Raw genomic sequence first — 26,359 nt, forward strand, 5'->3', positions numbered from 1 at the left:
TAGCATTTCTCTTTGGCCACAGGGCCCTACTGCTTTGCATCTTAAACCAAAAGATGAGTAGACCTCAAATCTTTGAGTATTGTGTGGTGGGTGTGTTGTGTAGATCACTCTTTGTTTCAGATCATCTTCGTCTGTCCACTCGATCTCGCCTGCCTCTGAATGCAAAATCATCTGTGGAAGCTGTCAGCGAATATGAGTGTGGCCCCTGAATGAAGTACCAACCCCTGTGCGCTTGAGTTTAAATCTGAATCCTTGATGGCCTTCGCAGAAGCCCCCTCTCTGTTTGTGTGTGTGCCTTTTTTTTCCCTTCGGTTTCTCAGGTTTAACTGCCCAAATTGTCTTTGTATGTCATCTGGGATGGCCTAACCTGTGTTGGAACACTGAGAATCCAGTCACATTAAGATCAAGAGCTGCAAGCTTGTCTCGCTAATACTGCATCACTTCAGTCTCATGGGTTCTAAGTTAAGTAACGGTTCCCTTGATTTTTCTTTAACACACCATGGCTTAAATGTGTAACTCAACATGTTGCATCACATCAGCTCTGCATAACATTTTATTTGTAATGCACAACATAATGTTCATGTAGTCGTTGTCAAACACTGCAGTAGTGTTCAGTCAAGGGTTTTTCTTGAGGGGGACGGGCAACACTTTTCTCTCTTTTCAGATTTCTTGTTCAGCTTAACTTGCGACTGAGCCAGGCGACTTAACCCTCTGCAGGGAGTCATGGGATGTCTTGGTACAGCCAGCCTCTAGGGTCTTTATTTCTTTGACGAATTGTGCATCGTGGAGGGCCGATAGCTGTGGTAAAAGGTGCTACGCCATTGGCGGTAAACAAAAATTACACTGATTATGTGTCTCATTGGAATTTCAGTGTGGGGTTCATGTGGGAGGGGGTGGGGAGTCTTACATTGTCTGTCTTTTTTCCATTACAGCGTTAAACTTGGAAAGAAAGCCATACCAGATCGCTTGACCCGTGAATCCTGCCGAATTGCAAACGGGAAAACATTATTATCAGGGATGCTGGTATCGTGGCTTTGCTAATATGGATAAAGGGATATCTTTGAATTAGTCATTCGCCAATTCAGTGTCGTTGTGGGGAATGCTGGGGATTGGGGAAACCAGTTGTCTCTTTCTTCTAGTTTCAGCCTCCTGACCGAGAGAAATCCCCATGTGGTGACAGAATAATATAGCAGCCAGGTGCAGAGTGGTTTTCTTTTCCTGGGGGAACAAAGTCTTGGTTTTGTTCCTCCAGGTTTTGCTTTTGCCCTTATTACAGCAACAACAAAAAAGCAAAAGACCCCGGTGGTGGCACTCCTGACTTTGTCAGGACAGGGTTCAATTCCCTGCGGTGTCTTGCTTTTAAGAATGCTGTGCAATGGGGTGCAAAAAAAATCAGTAGTTTTGGTTGGTAACGAGAAGATATTCCCCTGAAAAGTGAGACAGGACTATATCAGGGTAATAATATAAACATTGTTATATCAATCTTTGAGTAAGTAGTATTTGATTTTGTAACATTTTTTAAATTTGAGTGTAAATGATCAATAAAGTTTTCTTCTGTCCCAGTTTCACAATTGAATTCTTCACATTACTACTTGTTTGAATTTAAATGTGAGAATCCAAGATTACAGATTTTACCATGGGTAGAAGAATTTTTTTACTGCACATGATTGCAAATGCCTTACGTAGCACAATGACAACTGGGAGTAAAAGAGTACATGAATATCTTCTGTTCTCTTATCTTTTTTTTTTTGACCAGTATAGCCATAAAAGGATGATATGATTAGTCTGACTTTTGGCAACATGACATGTTGGAGAATCAAAGTACCAAAAAAAACATTTGTGCATAGAAGTAGATAACAAAGAGGCCATCATAATGACATTGTTATGATCCGGGTACAATTGGAGAGTGAGGGGCCTTCTGGCATCGGCCCCCAACATGTCTGGGTTAATAATTTGTTAAAAAATACACAAATGTAGCAGATAAGTCCTTTTATTATGCTGTGTCATAACATCTGGCAAAGTGACTGCTGATGAAAATGACCCTTACAGCTAACTCGTGTGCATTTAAAATCTATATGAAGGTTACTAAATGTCGTTCTCCCTTTTCAAATAAAATTTAAAAAATAGAATTAATTAATAAATAGGGGCTAAAATTGTTCAGATGTCAATACATTGGCAGTTGCATATATTAAAAAAGAACATGACAGTGATTCCCAAAATGTGGTTGTCAAACGATCGTTATAAAGAAATAAAATTGGGGCTTGATATTTTACATTTTAACATAAAACTTTATTATGAATAACAACAAAACACAAATAGGTTTTCTGCATTGTTTATTCTGTGGTATAAAGATTTTCATAACTGAAATTATAAATACAGATACAAATGTCTGTGAAAGGCTCATATCGGCCAATATCATCAGCCAACCAATTTAACGGCCAGTCTCTACATGAAACCTCCAACATTTTAGTTTATTTAGTCCAAAAATTGAATAAAATAAATGACCTCAAACCAAATGGCACACAATCAGTGAGTTGTGTTTTGAGCCTATTTGCTTCACAGCTATGGAGCAAGAGCCAGAGGCCCTTAATCTCAATCTCATAATCCTCCATGTTTTTTAAATGGTATTATTATTTAACTATTATTAGAATGACATATCGTTTTTCGTGACATTGCACGTTACAATATTCAGGATTAGATGTAGATTTAAATTAATTTAATCATTGAAAATAAATTTTAATATTTTTACTGACACCAATTTACTGCGGAACTAAAGGGCAGAAACAAGTTTCCCACGGAGCCATTTCACATCCGTGCTACATAGCAACTAGCCTCCAGCAGTCTCCGTAGTGTTTGATGAGGTGTGGAGGAGGAAATAGGAGATGTGGTCCTTTTTCGCAAGGGATCCTGTCAAAGACTTCGCTTATGAACTTCTTCCAGACGCCCAGGAGAAGTCTGGAATATGGACTTTACATCGCGGGAAGCGGAAGGTAAAAAGACGCAGACCGCTGCAGAGCCTCCGCTAGCGGTTAGCTTCAGCTCGCTTCATTATGGAGGCCTGTCAGTCAGTAAGCTTGTCGTTGTGTTGTCAGGTGTCGTACTGACGTGTTTACAAGATCAACATGTCCGCGTCTGTGTGAATGTCTGCCTCGAGATAAATGTTGCGCTCGCGCTGCGTATGATCAGTTCTCAGGCTTTGTTTATCCGCACGCACACACAGACACGTATTTGTCGCCACGTCACCCGGTTTTTAACCGAGTTATCTCCTCTTATCCAAGCCGTGTTCCGACTGAAGCTTCAAGTCAACAGGTGACGTTTCTCATCGACGACTGACAACACCTCATACAACCCACTGTCATAACTCTGCGTTGGGAAGCTGAATCTAGACAGCCATCCTCACAGGGCTGCACAATGACAGCAAAATAACAACTTCCTGTTTCTATCGTCCTGATTCAGCTCATTTAAATATGACGTAGTGACACTAGAGTGATGGCTTTGATTCTTCTGCAACTTGATTTGATTACAGAACATAATAATAAAAAAAAAAAAATACGTTGAAAAACTGTCAATTTATTTTAAATGATAAATTTATGTAATTTCCCCCATCCTGTCTCCTCAGACCAGTGGAGAGCCGGTGTCTGTGTTTGTGTACGACTCGGCTCAGGGTACAGAGCAGCAGACACAGCTGGCCAAGGCTGCCTACAAGCGTATGAAGACCCTGCGACACCCCAACATCCTGGCCTATGTGGATGGATTAGAGGTTTGTGTCTTTTTTTGTATGTTCGTTTGCACCTTCTGTCATCAATTCTGCACGCTGCCACTGTCTGTAATGCCTTTAAAGGGATAGTTCACCGAAAAATGAAAATTCACTCATTATTTACTCACCACTATGCCGATTGAGGGGTAGGCAAAGTGTTTGAGTCCACAAAACACTTTAGGAGTATCAGGGGTAAACAGTGACCTCTTCTACAGACTTAATAAAACAACAGAAAAAAATGTCAATGTCAATTTTATTAATATAGCACATTTAAAACAACTTGGTTGACCAAAGTGCTTTACAGGTGTAATGGTACAACAAAAGGACAGTAAAATGTAATACATCATAGTGCAAGTAATACAAATAAAATACAATTATTAATGTAAAATTAAAATAAAATATAAGATATATACAATAAGATAAATAAAATCAGCTGCGACGAAACATGCCTCCTTACTGCTCGTGTGGTGTCATCCAATTGTTCGCAAGCCCCGACATTCATATTCGACTCGAAATGAGGTAATTTACACCACTACCGGAAGTGGCGATGCAAGCGGACGTAGGCACACGAACGCGCACCCTGCACGTGCCTTTGGGCGAGAGTGTGTGCGGCTTTCCTGTGTGCAAGTGCGTACGTGAACGCACCTTCGAGGAGGCTGTCAAACATGGTGTAAATTACGTAGTTTCGAGTCGAATTTGAATGTCGGGGCTTAAGGACACTTGGATGAAATCACAGGAGCAGTATGGAGGCATTTGATGTTTTTTTACGTCTGAAGAAGTGGTCACCAGTTACTTCAATTGTATTGGATTCGGCTGCAAGGCTGTTTACCCCTGAAACTCCAGAAGTGTTTTGGGGACTCAAACACTTCACCCACCCCTCCATCGGCACAGTGCTGAGTAGGTAATCAGTGAATTTCCATTTTTCGGTGAACTATCCCTTTAAATATAATTAGTTGTCTCATCTCCACCATCTGCTCTTTTCTGCATGTTTACAGATTGAGGTGAGTGTGAATATTCCACTGTAGGCCTACAATAGTTGTAGTGAATAGTGTGCTTCATAATATTTGCAGATTCTTGCGCTGTTTCCTCAGCTTTTGTGCTCCACCAGAGTATAATTGGATCATACATTAAATCAGATTATTAATTATTATTAAGAACTAGTAATCTGTGCATCAACACTATGATTTGTCAAGAGAATTTGAAACGTAGATTGAAATAAAATAGCTTCCATATTAAGTTTCTTCCTTCTTGTCTGTTTGTGCGTACTCATAATTCAGAAGATGCTGACCACTGAATACACAGCCTGAAACTGAGTAGCAACGAAGATGTTTCCCAACTCCTTAACATAGTATGATCCTTACATCAAGTCTTTTTAATTGTTACTGTTTGTACACGGCTTTGTAGTTTTTCACTTGCTTTAGTTGAATAATAATTCAGCACTAACTTTTATTGCCTTTTAATAGAAACCTGTTGAGATGAATCAGCATCGTTTATTGTTTTCTGTAACATTGTTACATTGAATAAACGGACAACTATTAATTCACCTATCATATTTTTGTCTTTGTATGTCTGTACTTTCTTTTTCATTATTGAGTTTTTTGACAGTGATGCTGGTGCAATAAAATAGCTATTAAATCACAGTTACTCTTCTCTGTGGTTGTTACAGACAGAGAAGAGCCTTTACCTGGTTACGGAGCAGGTGACGCCCCTGGCAGTCCACCTGAAAGCCCAGGCAGAGAAGGGTGGTGCCGGGGAACTGGAGATCTCCTGGGGACTGCACCAGATAGTGGTAAGGATGGGACTTTGTGCAAGTTGATACTTTCAGATGAGCTGTAGTTTTGCCATTTCTGTCACTGTCCTCCTCCGGCCCTCTCTCACTGTTTATCTGTTTACTCTACCGTTGCCCCATCCCACAGAAAGCTCTTAGTTTCCTGGTCAACGACTGCCACCTGCTTCATAACAACTTAGGTGTGTGGTCTGTTTTCGTGGATCGTGCTGGAGAGTGGAAACTAGGGGCCCTCGACCATGTGGCCCCTGAGCAGGGCGACCCAAGCGGGGTCTCGCTTCCGGCACCGAAGGCTGTTTACCCAGACATGGAGAAATATGACCCCCCAGAGATGTCCAACAGCACTGGAGAGAAATGGTAAAAGAGTATTCTCAATAATCTCAAAGTGAGAAGAGCTTGTCAGAATAATATGTTACTCCAGAATAAAAAGGGAGGAGTAATAGGAATATGGAGAAAGTGTAGAAATTGCAAAAGAGGTTCGGGACCATGTAAAGATCATGAGTGAAGTGTTGAGTAGATGATGGTAAACCTGACCCTGGTCACTGCATTTTGTAATGCACTATATTCACGTCTTGCAGGGCAGGAGAAGTGTGGCGTTTAGGCTGCCTGATCTGGGAAGTATTCAATGGGCCACTACCTCGCACCTCCTCCCTTCGTTCACTGGGAAAGGTACGTCACCTCGAGTTTCTTTGTAATTACTTGACAGATGTTATGGGTTACATGAAATATCTTTTTAGATACTCTAAATATTCTTCCATACAAATGTAGGAAATAAACTTAAATGGATGCTTGTTTCCATCCGCTACTGAATATTAGATGTTGGTTCATGTAGATCAGGGGTCGGCAACCTTTTTGACAATAAGTGCCAATGTGAAATCTTCTTGTGAATTAGTGTGCCATATCAACATTTTTTTATATTAAGTTTTATTATTGAACCAAATTAATATTTCCAAAAGACATGTCATTTTATTCCATCCATATTGGCTATATATAGAACAACACTTTAAAGAAACATGTTTATCTCATTATGATTGCAATAATAAGTTTGTCATTAACCCCACCAACCACACTCATATTCAGAATTGCGAAAGCTTGCTTCAGTCGCATGGTTTTTGGCGGTGGCAAAGACTTTGAGAGAGTTTGCTTCCCATACCTGGACACTGCACGTTTGATTGATTCTCCCTTGTCTGCCTGATCTTTGAAACTTCTTTCGTGCTTTCTCAAAGTTTCGCTTAACACTGGACGATCGGCACACAACATTTTCAAAACATAACGTGCACACAGCACGGCCCTTATGAAAAACAAAGCCATAGTCTTCTGCCCATGAGGGCTGAAATACCTGTGTCTTTGTTTTTTTTAGCTAGCGGGCATGCCATCACCAGTACACCTGAGCGGCTGCACTTCACAGTAGTGGTGGGCGGATCGATCCAAATATCGATAATATCGATACCAACGTTGGTATTGATATTGATCAATACCAGTGTAATGAGATCGATACTTTAGTTTCAGTGAGCAGGCACACTTTGCGCCTCCTCCCCCCTCCCCCCGGCCAGCAGCACAGCACACAAGCAGCACAGAGACGGAGCAGAAGAATGGCAGAGAGGAGAGGAGCGCCGTGTGGCTATATTTTCAGATTCAAGCTGAAAATGAAATGACAGCAAGATGCGTCATTTGCAAAAAGACACCACTAATTTATACAAGCATATGAAAAACCATCCCAGAGAAAATAAAGAGCTGCAGAAACGGAGAGAGGAGGTGAGAAATTACTTGGTATCGGATCGATACCAAATCTTGCAGTATGGCACACCACTACTTCACGGAGATTCATGTGGGGAAATGCGAGCAGCGCCGGCTGGGAGGCTTCTTCTTCTTATTATTTAATGGCGATTGGCATCGAGCCTGTTCCGCATTACTGGCACCTAGTGGCTGGGAGGTGTTAACATCAATCAAGCTAAATAATACAGGCTGCGTGACGGCAAAACCTTTGAACATTTCTTTAATAAGTAATTGCCTGTGTGCCAATGATTATGGCACCGCGTGCCTGCCTTAGGTTGCTGACCCCTCATGTAGATAAACAACTGGTGGCACTATTTGTACTGGCAGTTTCCATTAAACAGTTGCGGAAGAATAGGGCACGGCAAGATGATGTAATTGAAAGAGCACATGATGTAAATATGGTATTTCTATTTATTTAATGTTTTACTATTTTTTTGTCACTATCCATATTTTAGCCATGAACCGGTTCATAATTAGAATTTGTGGATCTATATGAATATGTTTACATTCTGTTATGTTTAAAATATGCATTGTTTTTCTCAAACGGTATGTTGCCTTTTTTAGCTGTGTGTCGGAAACGATCGGTTTGGTGTCTTTTCTCGCCTCCCAAAAAGTCCAGTGTGCACTGATTGGTCAGCTGGCCCACACTTGTGTGATTGGGCAGCCGTGCGTCAGAAATCCCACACCCCTTACCTGTAGCTGCAGTAACAATAGCAGTGGTTCTGCTGTACTATTTTGAGCTAAACTAGCCAGTAGGACTTGTTACACATTACTTGGTGATGTGCACGTAGAGGAATTCCAGCAAGGTGTTTCAGGTTCTTCAGGTTCTTCAGGTGCAGTGTACTCTGTGCCCTTTTTTTCGCAGACTGTAGAATTTGTAACTTTGCACACCTTTCACATGCACAAAAGCATTTTATATAGGGAAATCACGAATACCATGAAATGAGCATTATTTGTCTTGTGCTTCACAGCCACTGTACATAATGATTTAATAATTAAGTCTTTTACAATTATACTTTGTCGCATTTTGCTTTTATTAATACATCAACTTCCTCGCCCCATCAAAGCATAATACTTTATATTTTGAGATTTTTTTGAATCACCAATTTCCACAGGATATTTATGCGCAAATTGAAAACACATATAAAAACCTTTCTTTCTGATCTAAAAAAAACCCCCAGCTAATATTCAACATTATACTCATGTCATGAAGACATATTGTCAATTTGAACTCAAGAGTTAAAAGAGACCATGATCGAGACTAATTTGTTCTTCCTAGGTTGCCTTCAAGTAATGAATTTCACCAACAGTTTCTTCACGGTTTGATGGCAGTTAAAAATAATCTTTGTTTGTGACCTAGAGAAGTGTTGTGTACAGAGTTGAGTTCTCTCTCTTGTCACCTTCGTGTCCACAGATTCCAAAGGCCCTGGTCCCTCATTACTGTGAGCTGGTGGGGGCCAACCCCCGGGCTCGGCCCAATCCATCCCGGTTTCTTCAGAACTGTAGAGCCGCCGGGGGGTTCCTCAGCAACAGCTTCGTCGAAAGCAACCTTTTCCTGGAGGAGATACAGGTCCAGAGACTTGAACACAAGACATCAGAGCTACAGTCACAACCCATTAGAACAGTCACAACCTACAGTATTATATACTAAGACAGAAACTGAAAGTAGAAAGTTCTTGTGGATCTATTCTAAAAGTTTAGAAGAATATAACTTAGACACACAGCAGAAGAAAAAAAAAAAAACTCCAAGAAACACTCCAACAAACAATTTAAGGTGTTTCTTGGAGTTTATTTTTTCATTCTGTAAAACAATCTGAAAGCATAATTGAGTATTTATTAATTATATATATTAGTGTATATAATAACAGTAAAATTCAAAGTATAAAATGATCCTGTCTAGATCAAGGAGCCGGCTGAGAAGCAGCAGTTCTTCCAGGATCTGAGTGACAATCTGGACTCCTTCCCCGAAGACTTCTGTAAACACAAGGTTCTTCCTCAGCTGCTCACCGCCTTCGAGTTTGGCAGTGCGGGCGCTGTCGTCCTCACGCCACTCTTCAAGGTAAGTTCTGACATCCCCGGGCAACTCTGACACCCTATGAAATATCAATGGTTTTACCAGAGAATCTCCATGCAGGTCCGAATATTTCCAAAGTAAAGCTTTTAAAAAGTAATTGTCTAAAATGAGTCAGAGTTAGAAATAGTTACACTGGTATTCATGTCTTAGTGCACACGTCTTTTCCGCTTCCATTTGAAAGTTTTCAATTTCTTTCTGATCTAATCTATGTCTGTTTGTGCCAGGTAGGGAAGTTCCTCTCGGCAGAAGAATACCAACAGAAGATTATCCCTGTCATCGTGAAGATGTTCTCCTCCACAGACCGAGCCATGAGAATACGACTGCTGCAGCAGGTGTGCATTAGAATGTGGATACAGAATACAAATTTGAAATGATATTCGGGTGCAGTCATGTTGGCTGGGGTATATACTTGATGCTTTTTACACGGGCTCGGGTAGGGTTCAGCAACAAAAAGCAGAATGCCTGTCGGGTTCAGGTCGTCCTTGATTAGTTTTCTCTTGGGTTCAGTAATTCGGACAGAAAATTGCTGCCTGAGACACACTCCAGTGTGTATTTAATATAGGCCTGTTTCATCTGCACCCAGAGAGGCAGTTTTACCTTCATGCAGGACTTGAAGCAAATATGTTTTAATTTTGGGTTTTAGTTAGACAAATGCTGTACAGGGAATTAGTGTGCATTTTATTTCCCTCAACTCTCCCATTTAACACATGCAACTCATGGATTTTATAGCCAGGAAAAAAAGTAGAATGAAATGCAGTAGAAACATTTTCAGTGTTTATTAGCCTATACTAAAGGAGAAAAGCATTAATTCCCTATAACATTGTTCCTTCTTTCTGTCCTTCTCTCTGTATCTCAGATGGAGCAGTTCATTCAGTATCTGAACGAGGCAGCAGTCAACTCCCAGATCTTTCCTCACATTGTTCATGGCTTCACAGATACAAACCCTGCCATCAGAGAACAGACTGTTAAGGTAGTTTGCGCAACACAACCACAATGCAGAAGGAATTTTTGACTAGTACTGGATGTTTTCAGCCTGCTGTAGCCACCGCTCTCCTTTTTCCCTTCTCTCCAGTCAATGCTGTTGCTGGCTCCCAAACTGAATGAAGCCAACCTGAACCAGGAGCTCATGCGTCACTTTGCCCGGCTTCAGGCCCGAGATGAACAAGGCCCAATCCGGTGTAACACCACTGTCTGCCTGGGCAAGATCGCCTCCTACCTCAACGCCGGGGTAAAGCACACCCACGCCATAATGCAACACTTAATTCATTTTATAGCAAAAAAACCCCGAAATAATCTGTTCAAATGGAAATACATGGTAATCCCTCCATTCACAGACTCGACAGCGTGTTCTGATCTCTGCCTTTTCACGAGCCACGAAAGACCCCTTCCCGGCTTCCCGTTCTGCTGGTGTGCTGGGTTTCGCTGCCACACACAACTACTACAGTGTAACGGAGATCGCTGCCCGCATCCTCCCCACCCTCTGTGCCATTACTATTGACCCTGATAAGAGCGTCAGGGACCAGGTAAACATGATATTACACAAGACTGAATCTATATTATTAGTCATATAATTTATCTTAATGTTATAGCATATTAAAGAGTGCTTGAATATCAGCAGCAAATCACATCATTAATTTATTTTAAGCTCATAGTTAATTACATTTTAACTGTCATATTATCGGTGCATGAAAGAACATGGTTATGGTAAATACAGTGATGTGATGACTACGCTCATGTATTACCTCCAACAATAACACAATATGTAAGCACTGCATGAGTCACATCTTCTTACCAGCAGAACAAGACAGACCCGTAGAAACTATTCTTGTTTCTGTTAAGACTAAGAGGCAGATCTTCATTGATTCTTCAAGCAAGGGCAGATTAAAGATTCTACAGTTACATACTGTGGCAGATTAAGCAAAACAATGTAGAAGAGAAAATGTATCATTCCAGAGCAATACAAAGGTAGATTATTTTTGTGACTTTTCAGTTACTCTCCAAAACCCACAGTAGTTTCATTTTAAAACAACAATTCTTGGACGAGACAGGGAAGTTAGTTTCAAATTCGCTTAGCTGGCTTTGTGTAACCAACTGTTTTTGATTTGGCCAAACGCTTTTTTGGCTTAACACTTTTCTTACAATTGCTGCCTTATTAATTCAATTTGTAAATATCTGTTTTGTTTTTACTTGATCATGCTGATGTGTTTCTGCTCATGATGTGCTGTTGTCTTTCTCTCTGTCAGGCATTCAAAGCCATCAAGAGTTTCCTTTCCAAGATGGAGACTGTGTCAGAAGACCCTTCCAAGCTGGCTGATATAGGTCTGTAGTCTCAGCTGCAGTCGGATCTCTTTTCTTTATACGATTCAGCAAAGAAAACGCATGATGTGTCGTGGAAATTTATCTCGAGATTAGAAATTATGAGTTTCTCAGACCGGAGTTGTCTTAGAGTTTTAATTATTAGCTCTGCAGAGGGTTACACAGTCAGCAACATGGCTCAGAGTGCAACCACGAGTAGTTAAAAAGGAGGGTGTTTATACAATGTGATGAACAGGAAACAAGACAGAAAGCAGACAGGAAATGTCTGCTTTCTGTCTTGATCAGTGGAATTTTCCATTACAGATGATATGTTGTATATTTTTTATCTTTCTCAGTTACTGGGGGAAATAAATAATAATAATACGGTGACTCACTCACATAATAGTCTTAGTTTCTGAAATTCTAAAAACAAAAACTTGATATTGGTCTGTCCTGCAGAAAAGGATGTAGCGTCATGTGCTCAGCCTGCGGGTGCTTCCTCTAGCTGGGCTGGCTGGGCCGTAACCGGCATGTCCTCGCTGACTTCTAAGCTGATCCGCAATGCTCCAGGGACAGAGGGGGATGCAACAGCTGAGGGCAGTGAGGCCACTGACACCACCAGCCCAACTACTACCACAGACGCTGCTCCTGCACCTGGTAGAGTTATCAAACTTGGTTAACTAGTTGTCCTGGAGAAAATGATGATCTGAGTGTGTCTTTATTTTGATCTTGAACTCAATTCGATTCATTATTTATCCCAGACCAGCAAAGTCATAGATAGGATACCTGAAACTTTATCTTGTGTTTTTCTTCCTTTCATAGGTGAAGATGATAAAACTCCACAAGTCTCTCTGAGTCACCATGCTGCCTCTAGTCATGCCAACCAATCACAGACTGTTGAAGTAACAGACAAAGATGATGAGCCAATAGGAGAACGCTGGGATGAGGAGGAGGAGGATTGGGGAAGTTTGGAGGTTGGATTTCACCACTTTTCACTGAAATAGAAAACTACAAATTTTCCTTTAGATACATGTGTGAACATAGGTGTTAAATTACATGAATTTTTGACTTTCCTCAAAGGAGCCAGAGAAAGCTCACACAGAGCCCAATGACTGGAACACTGACTGGTCATCATCCAAAAAGAAGGCTGGTGACCGACAAGTACGAGCTCTTTAATTTGGATACATCACAAAATGCACTCACCTGTCTGTATGGACTTAATGTAGTCTATGTTGTTGTTTGTGTTCTCTATATGGTTTAAGTCTACATATCAGTCTTTTATCATCTCTTTAATATCTAGGTGGGCCGGTCGACCTCCTCCGTGACGGTGAAGAAGCAGAGCTCTGATTGGAGCAGCTCAGGGTGGGACGCTGACGACAGCTGGTCCAATGAGAAGGAAGGCCAGGGACAGAGCTCTGCTGGCGAGGAGGGCTGGGGTAACGACTGGGGAGAGGAGGAGACAGATACAACTTTGGCCAATGAGACACTCACCCTTCCAGAAGGGGTGCGGTTAGCTAGCGATTACAACTGGGACAGCAGCAGCGCATCGAAGGGAGCCAGTCACAACGACTTGTTTGCCAGCGTGTCCCAGAGAAACCCAGCCAGCGCTGCTGTTGCCACGGTGAGGATGGAGGAGACACAGACAAAAGAGCAAAAGGCAGACAGATTAAATTAGTGGTAAATAGAAAGAGATAAAAGTGCTGCGTCTATATTTATCTATTTTACAGGTTTAAAGTGTTCCAGTGTACCATGTAAAATACTCACAATTGTCCAGTTCAAAAAAGTGAGATCAAACCTGTGTAACTAAACTATAGATGTCCATCATATATACAACATGGAGGTGAGGAGGAGGCAAAGAATCGAAACATTTCTTTTTGCAGTTGCAAAGTGAAGGAAAGCAGATAAAGTGAAAGATAAGGTATTAGTAAGATAAACAGAGCTGAGGATCTCTTGAGGGTACGATGATTTCAGTTCAGTGTTTTCCTCTGGTCAGGCTGGAGGTGGCTGGGGTGCAGAGGCAACAGGAGAGTGGGGAGCTGAGGAGACTTGGGAGTCAGTGGATGGAGCCCAGGGTAAGTTTCTCAGCTGTCCTCCCTTATCCCTTACCATTTGCTGTAAAACATCACTGGACCGTTTTACCTCTTTCACTTCTCCTGTATTCACACTACGAATGCTTAACTACTCTTGGTAGATGACAATTATTGTATGTCTGTGCCTTGAATTGCCTGTTTTTTTGGGGGGTCGGGTTTGCTGACCAGGTCTCAGCAAGGCGGAGCTTTCCAAGAAGAAACGGGAGGAGAGGAGGAAAGAGCTGGAGGTGAAACGGGCAGAGCGCAAAGCTGCTAAAGGTCCTCTCAAATTGGGCGCACGCAAGCTGGATTGACAAGGATGCAGAGCGAGAGAGAGATGAGGGTGGGGACAGAGAGGGATGAGCATGGATTGCTGATTGAGCACTGATCCCAGAGCAGTGATGGAGGCTTGACATTCCGCAAGTCAAGGATCAGAAAGAAGAGTCAGCTGTGAATACTGTGAAATGCTGCTATAATGGAGGTTTGTTGGTTGAGAATGGGGGAAATTAAACTCCTGCTGAGGTCGACGATTCTCAACGTTGAAGGACATGACAGATGACGGGTGATACTCCATTGCTTTATAAATGCAGGTTTGGTGATGGAGGAAAACAAAACCCAGAGAGACATGAAACAACACGGAGCAGTATTCCTTACAGCAGAAGTGATCTAACAATGTCCACTCTTTTTTTTTTTATTATTCTTAACTCCTGCAGTTGTAAAGTAAATGTATATAAATGGTGCATCTTGTCTTAAAATGACACAAAGAAATCACACTTTTTTTTAAAACTGAGAAATATATAGTATATATCGCAACATTTTAGAAGCAAACATACTATGGTACTTAAATGTGCACACAAACACAACACACACAGTGGATATGAATGTTTTAGTTCAGCTTTCACTTAATTACAGATTGGAGACTCAAAATCAATCAATCCATGCATGCACTTGTTCATTTGTGTTGCTTAACAAAAAGAATTTATTGATGTGCTGAGTTTACTTTGCACATACAACACTATATTTTTCTGAACTGACCTGACCTGGCAGCTGGGTCTTGTGTCAGATCAGAGAAGTGAGGAAATACATTTCTGTGTCCACATGTCATTCCCTATGTCTCTCATGAGGTCAAGTGCAGTGGTGGAGGGGTTATAAAAATCCAATAGGTTTTATTTTGGGACCCTTTGAAGGTCTTTTAGCTGTATAATCCTACAGATCTCCCTAAAATCCTTTGGGATTATGTGAGGATGTTAACATGTCAAGTCACTACTTGGTGTGATCTAGCTAAAGGAGAATCTTCTTTCACTCTTTTTATTTGTGCCTTTTATTTAATCGCAGGTCTGCTCTGCACATCCCAGAACATTTCAGAGGTGGACCTGAAATGTCTCAAACGCGGCAGATTCTGTCTTTCCAACAAACTTTCCAGTGTGGCCCCCAATATCTCCTGTCTGTGTTAGATGTGCAGTTGTAAGGTCTGGTGTCACTTACAATACGACTTACTGTATAGAAAAACCCGCTGACACAATCAGTAACCATCACCACCAGAGCTAACGTCCTGGTTTGGGCTGGTCGGGTCAGAAACTATCCTGCATAATTGAGACGGCAGACATTGGTTTACAGAGAATCTCAATCATGTAGCATGTAAGCTGTTATTAAATAAAAAGAACAAACGTAAACTTATGCTTCTTGTTTACATTACACTTGCGTCATGACTGTGACAGAACAACATTCTTTACTCTTACTTCTGATTAACCCTGTTTGAAAATCGTGTCAGTTATTATTCTCTACAGTATTATCTGAGCTTTTCAAATATTAAGTCATTTAATATCTTAGCTGATGATGAATCACTGACGATATCAAAGAAGTTGAGGCACAAAAGGTGCTCCGCCCCCACATCTGTTACAATCATTGGAGGGTTTTATCCAGCTTATACCATAAACACTGATGAACAAAACACTATGCATCGTAAGATGTAACAATAATGTAGAGAAATCCAACAGTTCCTAAAATGACTAACAATAGTAATATAGTTATGACAGTAGAAATAATAATTCTGGTGACAGGCTAATGGTAATAGCTAAGTAGTTGTGGCAGATCTGGAGTGAGAGACACCTGCAGAATGACAAAGAGGAAAAGCACAAACTACAGGAGAGGGAATACACAACATTAATGACAACATAGATATTCGCACAAATGATTTTTCCTCTTTAATCATCAGAAGATGACAAATTTAGTACAATGTGATGTGACATGACATTAAAGTGCCCTTCCTGTGAGACGTGTTAACAACTTCATTGTTTGTTATATATTCTTCTTCAGCAAACATCGTTCACATTTAGATTTAATACCCTCTATAACTTCTTCATGAGCAACTTTCAGCAAAGCTCTTGTTTAAAAGTTTGAAAAAAAGAATTTAAAAAACAACAACCGTAATCTGTAGAAAAGATTCCCATTCTTACAAATCCCCCTCAACTATCTAAAGTCATTTTCAAATTGTCTTATTAAAAAATGTAAACATTTCATCTTGGCATATTATTAAGTGAAATGTTAAATGTTAGAAATGTTTAAAAAATACAGAGACCAAAACCAAACAGCCTTGCATCAAACCTTACAAAAAGTGTTAGTGACAAATTTATGTAAAGTTAAGATAACAAGGTGAAAAAAGTAATCCGTTCTCTAGTTTGATTATAATTAGGGCCAGTTAGACTTTGCTGGTGATGTGTTTATCAAGGCACTGATTCCGAACAGGTGACTTGTGACTCATCACTCTTTGTTTCTGTTCTCCCTTCCGATGCCTCTTGCCAAAGCCAGGACGCCGAAGACCACGAGTCCGGCCGCACCCAAGCCTATGGCAGCATTTGTTGCTTGAGTCACCTTTAGAGACAAACATGCATCTTTTATTAAAAAGTGACTTTTTCTTGACTTGCTTAACCCCAAATAAAAATATTCACACATTGAAAAATAATTTCACTTCCATATTAGGTCTTACATTTTATTCATACAACTAAAATGACCTTTTTGGTTAATATAATGGTCAGAAGAAATGTAGACAAGTTCACATTGTTGTACTGATCATTCTTCCTTCACCATAAAAACTGTTCACTGTAACTGACAACCTGTATCCTGTCTACGTTTTGAAAAAATATCCACTGCTTTTTTATATGCTATAGATCTAAATAGCTGCTTTCAGACATGCACTAAACTCCGGAGAGCCTCCAGACATTCTCCGGAGGATGTGTACATGTATGTGTGAACGCAAATATCTGACTGGAAGCCTCCGGACTTCCTGTGGAGTTTCCCCGGCCAGTCCCAATGTAAAAAGTCTACAGAATGTCCGAATGATCCAATGTATGAACAAAGCGGGAGATACCGTGAATGAGTGGGTTCGAAGATGGCGTTTCTAACACGCAACGAATTCTGTGTTTTTGTGAACACGTCTGAGCAGAGAACCTCCTGCTCAGGGTCCATGTGTGAAAGTCAAACTCCAGAGAAAGTCCTTACCCTATTCTCCGGACATCCTCCGGAGGTCATGTCTGAAAATGGTTTAAGTCACTTTTCCTAACTCTCTTCACACTCCTCCTCTCTTCACACTCCTCCTGTCCCCTGGTCCCAAAAAGCGTCTTGTACGTAAAAAAGACCAATGTGTTTATACCTACCTGACCGGACACGTTTTTGCCGTAGCGTAGGTTGTTGACAAAGTGCTCACAGTTCCCGCTGAAGATGGAGTATGGCACCGACCTGCCCACCCATCCCATGGCCTCATTCGCAATGACAAAACCCAGACGGGGACTGTGCTCTCGGTCCAGGCCGTTGTTTACTTGCCATTCGTCTTCTCCCACTACGTTCCACAGGAACTCTTTCTTCACCATGGCGCTGTCAGCGAGGACGGACATCACACTGCTGGAGCCTCCACCCGGGCCCTCACCTGTGAATAAAAAGGAATCAGTCACCAATTATTGATTTATTATCAGATCATGGTGATTTTTGTTCCAGACTAGGCCTGACTAGGATTTGTGAGTCCAGGAGGTTGTCTGGCAGGACTTACAGGGTGGTGCCAAGTGAACAACGTAGCCATTGCCAACGTACACAGCCCAGTGCTGGTACGTGCCACGGGAAATTTCAATCAAGTCCCCGAGCCGCAGTTTCTCAATATCCTTGGATTTGAAGACACAGAGAAAACTGTTTAACTTTACAGCAACGGCAGCACATTTGATCTGTCTGGACATTCTGACATAATCAGGGCTAAACAGAAAAAAAATACAGTATCTTAAATGTACTCAAACTAATAAGACATTGGACAGACTATAAAGTTATTCAGTGCATAACAACCAATAATTGCTATAGCAAACACAAAAACAGCAAACAAACAGCTTGATGGACTGATCTTCTATATTCTGAGTTAAGTTGAAGTAATAGTTTCCAAACCAGAGTCGGGGCCATCTTGTCTGTAAGTCTTGGACCAGTTTTGACTTTCAGCTTCTGCAGGAAGAAATTATTTTACTGGCCAACATATCAGCACATAACATGAGATCAAATGTGTCAGGTCAAAAGCACACAAGTCTATGAACAGATCAGTATTTCACGGATATATTTCATGTTTTTCCTATTGAGGCTGGCCTTTACAAGGGGCCACAACAGGTTATTGTTATTCAGAATGAAACTGAAACGTGAATAGCAAAGAAACAAAAGCTTGATTGTTTAATTTCATTTCGCTCTCTTTTCCTTTCTTTTCTCCACCCACGTCCTTTGTCCGTGATTTCAACTTAGTTTTCATCTTAGGAAAAATTTGAAACTCAGTGCAGCCTGAAAAATAAACACAATCCACAGCTGTCTGCAACAGTTTCAACAAAAAGTGAACATTAATAACGTTCATGAAGGAGAAGGTGTTTACAGCAGGACTGTTGAATTAGTGTGCTGACTGCATTTATCAGCAAAATTACCTAAAATAATAATAAATACATAAATAATAATAAATGAGACTGAAGATGCTGTTATTTAGACAAAGTAGAGTGAGTATAAATGCGTAGGTATCATTTTAGATAGATTGAAAGTTTTAGCGGACAAAATGAACAAATATTATGCGACCGAAAAGAGTCGCACTGAGCTGCTTGTTGTTGGCTGCTCGGCGTCGATGGTTATAAATAACAACAGCGTTTACGTAACTTCACGTTAAAACCCGCGGCGTCACGAAATCTCCTGTCCGGGCATCTCACCTTCAGACGGCGACTCCTGCTCCGCTGAACTTTACCGTCAACGTCAGACTCAGCGGCACCGGTTCCGACAGACTACTAGTTAAATCAGTTCAGTCTGATCAACCGCCAGTCCTACAGCCAGCCCGGGACCTTCACAATAAAACCAGTTCGCTCCTTCTTCTGCTCCTCCTCCGTCTCCTCCTCTTCTGCATCATCATCATCATCATTATCATCTTCTTCTTCTTCTTCTTCTTCTTCTTCTTCTTCTTCTTCTTCTTCTTCTTCTTCTTCTTCTTCTTCTTCTTCTTCTTATTAGGTACACCTGGTTAAAACTAAGGCAGTCTGAAGCAACAGTCCAACAATAAAACTTATTTGACCATTATAATGTTTTTGGTGAAACTTTATTTTGTTGGCTGCAGTTCACAATAAAAGCACATTATTTAAAATGTTCTGTATATGGTTTGATAGATGGAATATAAAGGGAAGACACATAAATACAGGATACGAACATTTTGACGTCTTAGTTAACCTCTCGGAGGAGAACAGTTAGTACACTAGAATAATAAACAATAAATCAATAGTCCCCTTAAATTCAATCAAGATTCAAGTTGCATCCAATTGAACATACTCATAAAAACCAATTCCCTAAATATGCCTGAGTTCATCCGTCAAGATGTGTGAAATCAGATACATTTAAAAATGCAGTATCTCAAAAGAGTGTGTTTTAAAAAAACTGGATCCGCTCCCTGATCCGGATCCACACCAAAATGTGATGATCACATCCTTCACCAAGTTTCCAAGTATTTGCGAGATTCAAACAAACAAACAAACAAACGGAGCAGAGATGAAAACACAACCTCCTCGGTGGAGTTATTGAGTCACCACCACTAGGTGTCGCCAGTGGCGCCACTCGCCTGTGTCCGGTGTCTTCTGTTGGCAACGAAGAAGTCTCATCTTCCGGCTTTGTTGCGCCCTTTCGCTGTGTAAGTGATCTGATATTGGACAGAAAAACTAACAAAAACAGCCACAATTGTTGACGTCGAAGCCCCGTTAGCCGAGAGGAGGTTAATGTGACGCCTTCATGTTAAAAGACCAAGCGATGTCTGTGGTGTTCGACGGGAGTCCGCTGAAAGCGATGCAGAGCTCCCACACTCACAGCCCGCAGAGCGCCCTGAGGTGAGTGCTGCTGGAGGAGCAGACCCTTCACACAGTCACTGTGTGCTGCTTCATGTCTGTAGACGACGATCTGAGACTGTGAACATGTCCCCGTGTTGATCTGTAGAGCCACCACATGTAGAAAGTGTTCATCAGATTATCCACTGTGCACATAGTCGAATGAAGGTTTTATAGAAAAGCTGTGTTACCATCATGAAATGTCAGAGCCTAAAACAACCAACAACCAAAAACACTTAAACCACGTATTTGAAAACGCCAACTGTAACAAATGTTAAGTTTATTAGATAAAGTTTATAGATTGAATATGTTTTTTTAGGCTGCAGTGAAGTATCGTTTCCATTTGTATAGATAGTTAATTAATATATCTAGTTGCTATAACCTTTCTGGTTAATATAATCATCTTCTTAAGTTGTCAGAAAATATTAATAAACAACTGTCACAACTTCAGAGATCCCTCATAGTGATGTCAGTAAAATGTTTGCTTTGCCAAACTCGATACCCAGAAACCACAATATTGATTTGATAAAGATATAAAACCGTTAAAAGCATCAAGAACATCAAAACGTGATATTTGAAAAGTTGTGCACAGCATGTCTCATTGTAGCACAATAAATAACTTCATTGTTAATCAGCTGTCAAACTATTTATTATTATATATTTTTGAATTCACTCAAATGGCTACACATCTTATTGTTTTAGGACAAATCTATTTGATAAGCAATTTATTTCTATGTATATTAGAGCTACAGTATTTGATTAACTAGGCACTAGAGAGAAAATGTATTCATTAGATAGTGATTGTCTAACAACTTAAAATATATATAATACATATATACTCAATAGTACTTTCACCACTGTTTCACATTTCATAGACTAATCGATTAATTGACAAGATAATCACTAACAAAAGCAATTGTTTGTTGTAGCCCTTAAAATTACTATGTGTATGTCTGTCTTTCTTGTTGTTAATGTTGCATAAATACATTACAGACAAACACAACTCTGTTCATACCTTTACACTCATCATATCGGTTTCCTCTAGTGCCCAGGAACTCTCTCAGGAAATCAAGTCCTTTATCAGTGGCGTTGACACCGTTCAGGGCCGGAAGCTCAGTGTCCGGGAACACGCCCGCTGTGCTGTACGGCTGCTGCGCTCGGTCCCGGCCTGTCGAGGTGCCGTACTGGAGCATCTGAGGGGTGTGTACGACGAACATGTTTCCGCCTTCCTGCACAACCTGGAGACTGGGGGGGAGGCCAGCTCTGGAGTCAGTTCCAATCTGGAGGACATCATAAAGGTGCGATATACATATGACTTCTAATGAAACAAGCATTTTTACTCCTCTTTGAAGAGATATATTAATGTTTGCTTGCATCCATCAAGTGAGGTGTATTTGTATAGAAGAACATCATATTTACGCCCTCTCCCAATTCTTCTCCCTTGGCCCTACCCCTAGATATGAAGTGCCCTTCACTGGGAATGTCCCCTTCTTAACAGAGCCGCAAGGGAGGAATTGAGACACCACTCCCTACGTCATCAGCAGCCAACCAACGTTATTACATTGATAAACAAGATCAACATACTTTATTCTTTAAACAACCGTTTTCAACCAACATTGAAAAAGTGACACATCTGACAACTGCAGGACAAACGGCACAGATTAATCTCTTGATCAGTACACAGTCAGTCAGCGTGTTAACATCGGTTATTTCAATATAACGTTAATCCCGTCAGTAGAAACTTCTTCCCTACACTGAAAACATTATCACATGAGTGGTGAGTGGCGTTTTTTTCAAATTTCATATATGAGACACTAATAACGAACGAACTTGAAACACTTGTCACAGCGATTCAATGACATTTTCATTTGCTCATAGTTATTTAGCAAGATTTCATACTAACATTTATGAGCATTTTACCCGCACCGGTCACCATCTTGATTTGCTTCCTCCGTTCGTAAAGCATTCGGGAATTTCCGTCTACCCTCTAGTTTTTAGGGGGGTCCTGAATACACTTTGGGTGAAGGGTGTTTGAAGGGCTACATGGCCCCTACCCCTTCAACAAATAGAGAAATGGGACAACACTACCCCTTTACAGCCACGCGCAAAACGAAGGGGTCAAAGTCACTTAAAATATGAAAAATGTAGGAAATTCTTTAGAACATGGTCTAAATTCCTTCTGTTTGTCTGTAGGAGGTCCATGGCGTCCTATTGGAGTTCATCCGGCTCAACCCCCGGGCCTGGGCCCCCCTGGTATCTTCCTGGGCTGTGGACTTGTTGGGGCAGCTGAGCAGCAAGCATGCTGGCCGCAGAGTGGCCCCCCACTCCTCCAGCCTCAATGAGCTGCTCCAGCTCTGGATGTCTTGTGCTGCCACCCGGTCCCTCATGGAGGCCTACTCACAGTGTTTGGCGGCCATGCTGGCGTGGTGCCCTGATGCCTGTGTGGATGCGTTGTTGGACACCTCGGTTCAGCACTCCCCGCATTTTGACTGGGTGGTGGCTCACATTGGGTCTGCCTTCCCGGGTACTATCATCAGCCGAGTCCTGGCATGTGGACTCAAGGACTTCTGCTCTCATGGTGCCAAGGACCAAGGGTTAATGGTGATGGGAGTAGATAAAGGAAATAGAGTTCCTAAAATTGGCTCAGTGGTGGGAATCCTAGGGCACCTTGCAGCGCATCACTCAGACAGCATCAGGAAGGAGCTCCTCAGGATGTTTCAGGAGAGCCTGAGTCCATCAAGCCCCCTTTCTCCCACTTCATCCTCGACCTCCTGGGAGAGTTCCCCCCAGCTTCGTCGAGCTGCAGTACCATTTCTGCTGCAGCTGGCTGCAATGTCCCCTAACCTCTTTGGTGCTGTGTCTGCAGAGCTGGTAGAGCTGTTACGCCCCCCTGTCCTACTCCAGCTGCAGGCCTTGCTGCAGGGCCTCCCCAGAGAGGAACTGGATAACATGCTGGGTCTTGCTGTCCATCTCATTAGCCAGAGTCCGTCAGGAGGGGCCCGGGTCCTCCGATTTTTGGCAGACACAGCGACTCCAGCCTCTGTCATCATATCTGGCCCAACACCCTCCCCTCATGAAGGAGTCAGAGAAGGTTGTGATCGCCTCCTCCAGATGCTGCTTCTGCATCTCCATAAACTGGTTTTCAACCGCTCAGATGGAGTGGAAGGAAAACCCCATCACTCAGCTTCATCTCAACCTCAGAGGGTCATCCCCTTCTTGGAGGAGCTGCAGTCTCATGTGGGTGAGCTCTGTGCTGAGACGCTACGCCTGGAGAGAAAACGTCATCTCTGGCTGCACCAGCTTCTGTGTCTGCTTTCAGTCTATGGGGGTCCCCGTGTGGCCACCGAGGCCCTCTGCCAGCTACTCACACAGGCCCGTAACCCAGAGGAGCTGGCTCTGGCCTGGCAGCTTCACACCACGCTCTCCTCCTGCATGGCGGGACTCATTCCTGCTGCAGTGACTCACTGTGTGGCCCAGATCCACACACACATTCTGGGGCCCCGGCAGCTGAGGCAGCTCCTGCTTAACCTGGCTGCAGCCATCCAGAGTCAGGATGAGGAGAGAAGAGGATCAGCCGGGGCTCAGTCCTCCATGGCCATCCAGATGGGCTCAGCGGTCTCAGTATACCTCCATGATTTCGGTCCACTCCTTCTCCATGGTGACCCGGCTGTATCTCATGCCACAGTGCGCCTCCTGTCCTGTAGCCCCCTCCCTCGCACCTCCTCGCCAGCACACCTGCTCTTGCTGTCCCGTGCTGCTGTCACTCATTTCTTTCTGGCACTGCGGAGAAGAGGAGAAGCTGGTACGGTGGGAAGAGATGTTGGACAGGCTGGTGAGGCGGTGAACTGTTCGGTCCTGCTCCTGTCCCGTTTAGCGGCGTACTCCCCGCTCACTCTGAAGGCGGTGCTTCAGCAGCTGGTTGAGGGAGCACTACATAAAGGCAACGCTGAGCTGTTTGGAGGTCAGATCGCTGACATGTCTGGTGCTCCTTTGCCTGCCCCCTCTGTGTCCCCCGACGTCGGAGCCTCGCTGCTAGACATCAACTGTCGGTTTGGCACCACCGTCAACTTTTCTGGTAGCGTGTGGTCCGTATTTCATGCTGGGGTAATCGGCAAGGGGTTGAAGGTCCGCACTGCAACACAGCTGCCTGACCCATCTATGGTCATCCAGGTGAGTTTGACCAAGTTAAAGCTACATTTTGTGCAATTTCACAGGATAAAAATGCTCTTATTGGGTGGAGTTAAAGGTAGGTGGTCCACTCTGTATATTTTAAACACTGCAAATATATTGATTTGTGTGATTCCCACACTTCAAAAGTACTTGAAAATGATCAAAAATACCATTTTAATTCATGCAATCACTTATTTGTATAAGAATTGTGATTATGTGTATTTTGGGTCTGATGTGTTGCAGCAGAAAAGACTGAAAATATGTAATTTCCTCTCTCTGTAGAACGTCCAGACTCTTCTGACTGTCGTAGTCCAGTGTTGCAGCTCCTATGGTCTCAACGGATCTATCAACGGTTCACGACCACCATCTGACCCTGACGAGCCGTCGCCCATCAACGCTGAGGCAGCCAAGGTTGTTGCAATCACACTGGTGGAAAACGTGTGTCCGGATGTGGCCAATGGGGAGCTGTCCTGGCCCCCTGAGGAGCATGCCCGCACCACGGTGGAGCGAGACATCCACATTCGACGCTGCTTTGAGGCCCACCCAGTGATTTTCCCTCTACTACAGGTGGTGGCAGCTGGACGCCCGGCTCTCTGCTACTGCTCAGCTGTGCTCAGAGGCCTACTGGCCACTCTGCTGGCCCACTGGGAGGCGTCCCGCGAGATGTCATCCACAGACTCCCCCTGGCACCTCCAAGCCTCCTGCCTCCTGGTGTCCTGCATGGGAGAGGGCCAGCTCCTGCCTCCTGTGCTGGCCAACGTCCACGAAGCCTTCCCCCACCTCACTCCCTTCGAGGTGCGGCTGCTCCTCCTGGCTGTGTGGGAGTATGTGAGAGGCAATGGACCAATGCCCCAGAAGTTTGTCTTCAGCTCAGAGAAGGGCCTGTTCTGCAGGGATTTCTCACGGGATGGTGATGTGGCGAGATACGTGGCGCCGATTCACAGCGTCCTGCATAAAAACATTGATAGATTAGGACACTTGTGCTGGCGGTTCCAGCTCTAAAGTGAAGTAGGGAGCAAACTGAAGAAAAATGTATGGAATACTGTGTTACATTGCTCGAAGAGCGGACTGCAAAGTTGCTACCACCGTACTTCAGTTTCATACAAGTAGAGTTGTGTGTGTGTGTAATTGTGTGTGTGTGTGTGTTCCTTTTGTACCATATTTTTTCGACTTTTAAAAAAAGTTATTATTGTGAGAAAGAGACAGGGACAAGCAAAATGGCACACATGCTCTGTTTATTGTGTTAATACAGAATGTGCTCTACACAAAAAGCCTTCATTTGTCATTTTGGTTTAGAGAATAAAACATAATTTTATAGATAGTTTTGTATGATTGCCCATGTCTATCAAGGCCGCAACCATCGCTTGCATCTCTTGTTGTATGCGCAAAATGTTATTTCAACCACTTTTCAAAATAAATTTGTTCCTGAAACATGTCTTGAACTAAGCATCCTTGTTGATGCTGAAAGGCTAATTTATGATGTCAAAGTCTGTTATTACCGAATTCTATGCCTTACATACGTCCTCTTAGTTTGTGGTTTCCAGCCATTTTCACAACACAAAGCACTAAATCACAGGGAGGTGGTTCTTCCCTCTGATTTATTTAGTTTTTATTTATTCTGGCTTAAAACTGCAAATAGCCAGTGTTTCACTGAATGAAAAGGAATAAACTATAAAATCAAATCACAAGTATATACATGTATAATGTTGTGTAACAAAACATGCCATGTCATGACAAAACAAATGCAAAACATCGTTAAAGATTAAACAAACAAAAATGTAAATGACTAGTTGACTAGTTATCTCACTTCTTAAATGGATAGATAAATGGAAATTCACTCATTATCTACTCACCACTATGTAGATGGAGGGATGGGTGAAGTGTTTGAGTCCACATCACACTTTTGGAGTTTTAGGGGTAAACAGCGTTGCAGTCAAATCCAATACAATTGAATAAATGGCGACTAACATAAATAACATGGCAAATGGCAAAAAACACAAAATGTCTCGATGCTGTTCCTGTGGTGTCATCCAAGTGTCCGTAAGCCCGGACATTCATATTCAACTTGAA

The 26,359-nt window shown here is 42.4% G+C and overlaps 3 protein-coding genes across 5 annotated transcripts; 2 read left to right on the forward strand and 1 right to left on the reverse strand.

Annotated features, from left to right (window-relative positions):
• The first annotated feature begins 2,791 nt into the window (after positions 1–2,791).
• scyl1 (SCY1-like, kinase-like 1) lies at positions 2,792–15,430 on the forward strand. Of its 3 annotated transcripts, XM_035161164.1 has the most exons (19): positions 2,792–2,990; positions 3,620–3,760; positions 4,753–4,758; positions 5,424–5,546; positions 5,674–5,900; positions 6,122–6,212; positions 8,734–8,889; positions 9,220–9,378; positions 9,618–9,725; positions 10,250–10,363; positions 10,466–10,621; positions 10,728–10,916; positions 11,637–11,712; positions 12,148–12,345; positions 12,511–12,662; positions 12,769–12,849; positions 12,989–13,309; positions 13,682–13,760; positions 13,947–15,430. In XM_035161164.1, the coding sequence occupies exons 1-19, from the start codon at positions 2,883–2,885 to the stop codon at positions 14,069–14,071; spliced, it is 2,610 nt and encodes an 869-aa protein (XP_035017055.1). In that variant the 5' UTR covers positions 2,792–2,882; the 3' UTR covers positions 14,072–15,430. The 3 variants fall into 3 exon arrangements, with proteins under 3 accessions (XP_035017055.1, XP_035017057.1, XP_035017056.1); XM_035161166.1 differs by lacking the exon at positions 12,769–12,849; XM_035161165.1 differs by lacking the exon at positions 4,753–4,758.
• Positions 15,431–15,938: 508 nt separating this feature from the next.
• On the reverse strand, positions 15,939–19,136 carry LOC118112124 (phospholipase A and acyltransferase 3). Its single transcript, XM_035161167.2, has 5 exons — positions 18,968–19,136; positions 18,180–18,233; positions 17,800–17,908; positions 17,411–17,679; positions 15,939–16,628 (listed from the first exon to the last, which is right to left on the reverse strand). The coding sequence occupies exons 2-5, from the start codon at positions 18,192–18,194 to the stop codon at positions 16,518–16,520; spliced, it is 504 nt and encodes a 167-aa protein (XP_035017058.1). The 5' UTR covers positions 18,195–18,233; positions 18,968–19,136; the 3' UTR covers positions 15,939–16,517.
• Positions 19,137–19,873: 737 nt separating this feature from the next.
• On the forward strand, positions 19,874–25,762 carry ints5 (integrator complex subunit 5). Its single transcript, XM_035162295.2, has 4 exons — positions 19,874–20,122; positions 21,165–21,417; positions 22,313–24,289; positions 24,572–25,762. The coding sequence occupies exons 1-4, from the start codon at positions 20,028–20,030 to the stop codon at positions 25,289–25,291; spliced, it is 3,045 nt and encodes a 1,014-aa protein (XP_035018186.1). The 5' UTR covers positions 19,874–20,027; the 3' UTR covers positions 25,292–25,762.
• Positions 25,763–26,359: the final 597 nt, after the last annotated feature.

The sequence above is a fragment of the Hippoglossus stenolepis genome, chromosome 7 (assembly GCF_022539355.2).
Source record: "Hippoglossus stenolepis isolate QCI-W04-F060 chromosome 7, HSTE1.2, whole genome shotgun sequence".
Taxonomy (NCBI): Eukaryota; Metazoa; Chordata; class Actinopteri; order Pleuronectiformes; family Pleuronectidae; genus Hippoglossus; species Hippoglossus stenolepis.

What these genes read in the sequence shown, in the direction of transcription:
- ints5 (XM_035162295.2), top strand. Translation starts at nt 20,028, where the DNA reads ATGTTAAAAGACCAAGCGATGTCTGTGGTGTTCGACGGGAGTCCGCTG. An exon ending in AGCCCGCAGAGCGCCCTGAG is followed by an intron (nt 20,123 to 21,164) that starts GTGAGTGCTGCT and finishes GGTTTCCTCTAG; the next exon opens with TGCCCAGGAACTCTCTCAGG. An exon ending in ATCTGGAGGACATCATAAAG is followed by an intron (nt 21,418 to 22,312) that starts GTGCGATATACA and finishes GTTTGTCTGTAG; the next exon opens with GAGGTCCATGGCGTCCTATT.
- LOC118112124 (XM_035161167.2), bottom strand. An exon ending in TGTTCACTTGGCACCACCCT is followed by an intron (nt 17,680 to 17,799) that starts GTAAGTCCTGCC and finishes TTTTATTCACAG; the next exon opens with GTGAGGGCCCGGGTGGAGGC. An exon ending in GCAAAAACGTGTCCGGTCAG is followed by an intron (nt 16,629 to 17,410) that starts GTAGGTATAAAC and finishes TTGTCTCTAAAG; the next exon opens with GTGACTCAAGCAACAAATGC.
- scyl1 (XM_035161164.1), top strand. Translation starts at nt 2,883, where the DNA reads ATGTGGTCCTTTTTCGCAAGGGATCCTGTCAAAGACTTCGCTTATGAA. An exon ending in GGGGACTGCACCAGATAGTG is followed by an intron (nt 5,547 to 5,673) that starts GTAAGGATGGGA and finishes CCCATCCCACAG; the next exon opens with AAAGCTCTTAGTTTCCTGGT. An exon ending in AGAAGGCTGGTGACCGACAA is followed by an intron (nt 12,850 to 12,988) that starts GTACGAGCTCTT and finishes TTTAATATCTAG; the next exon opens with GTGGGCCGGTCGACCTCCTC.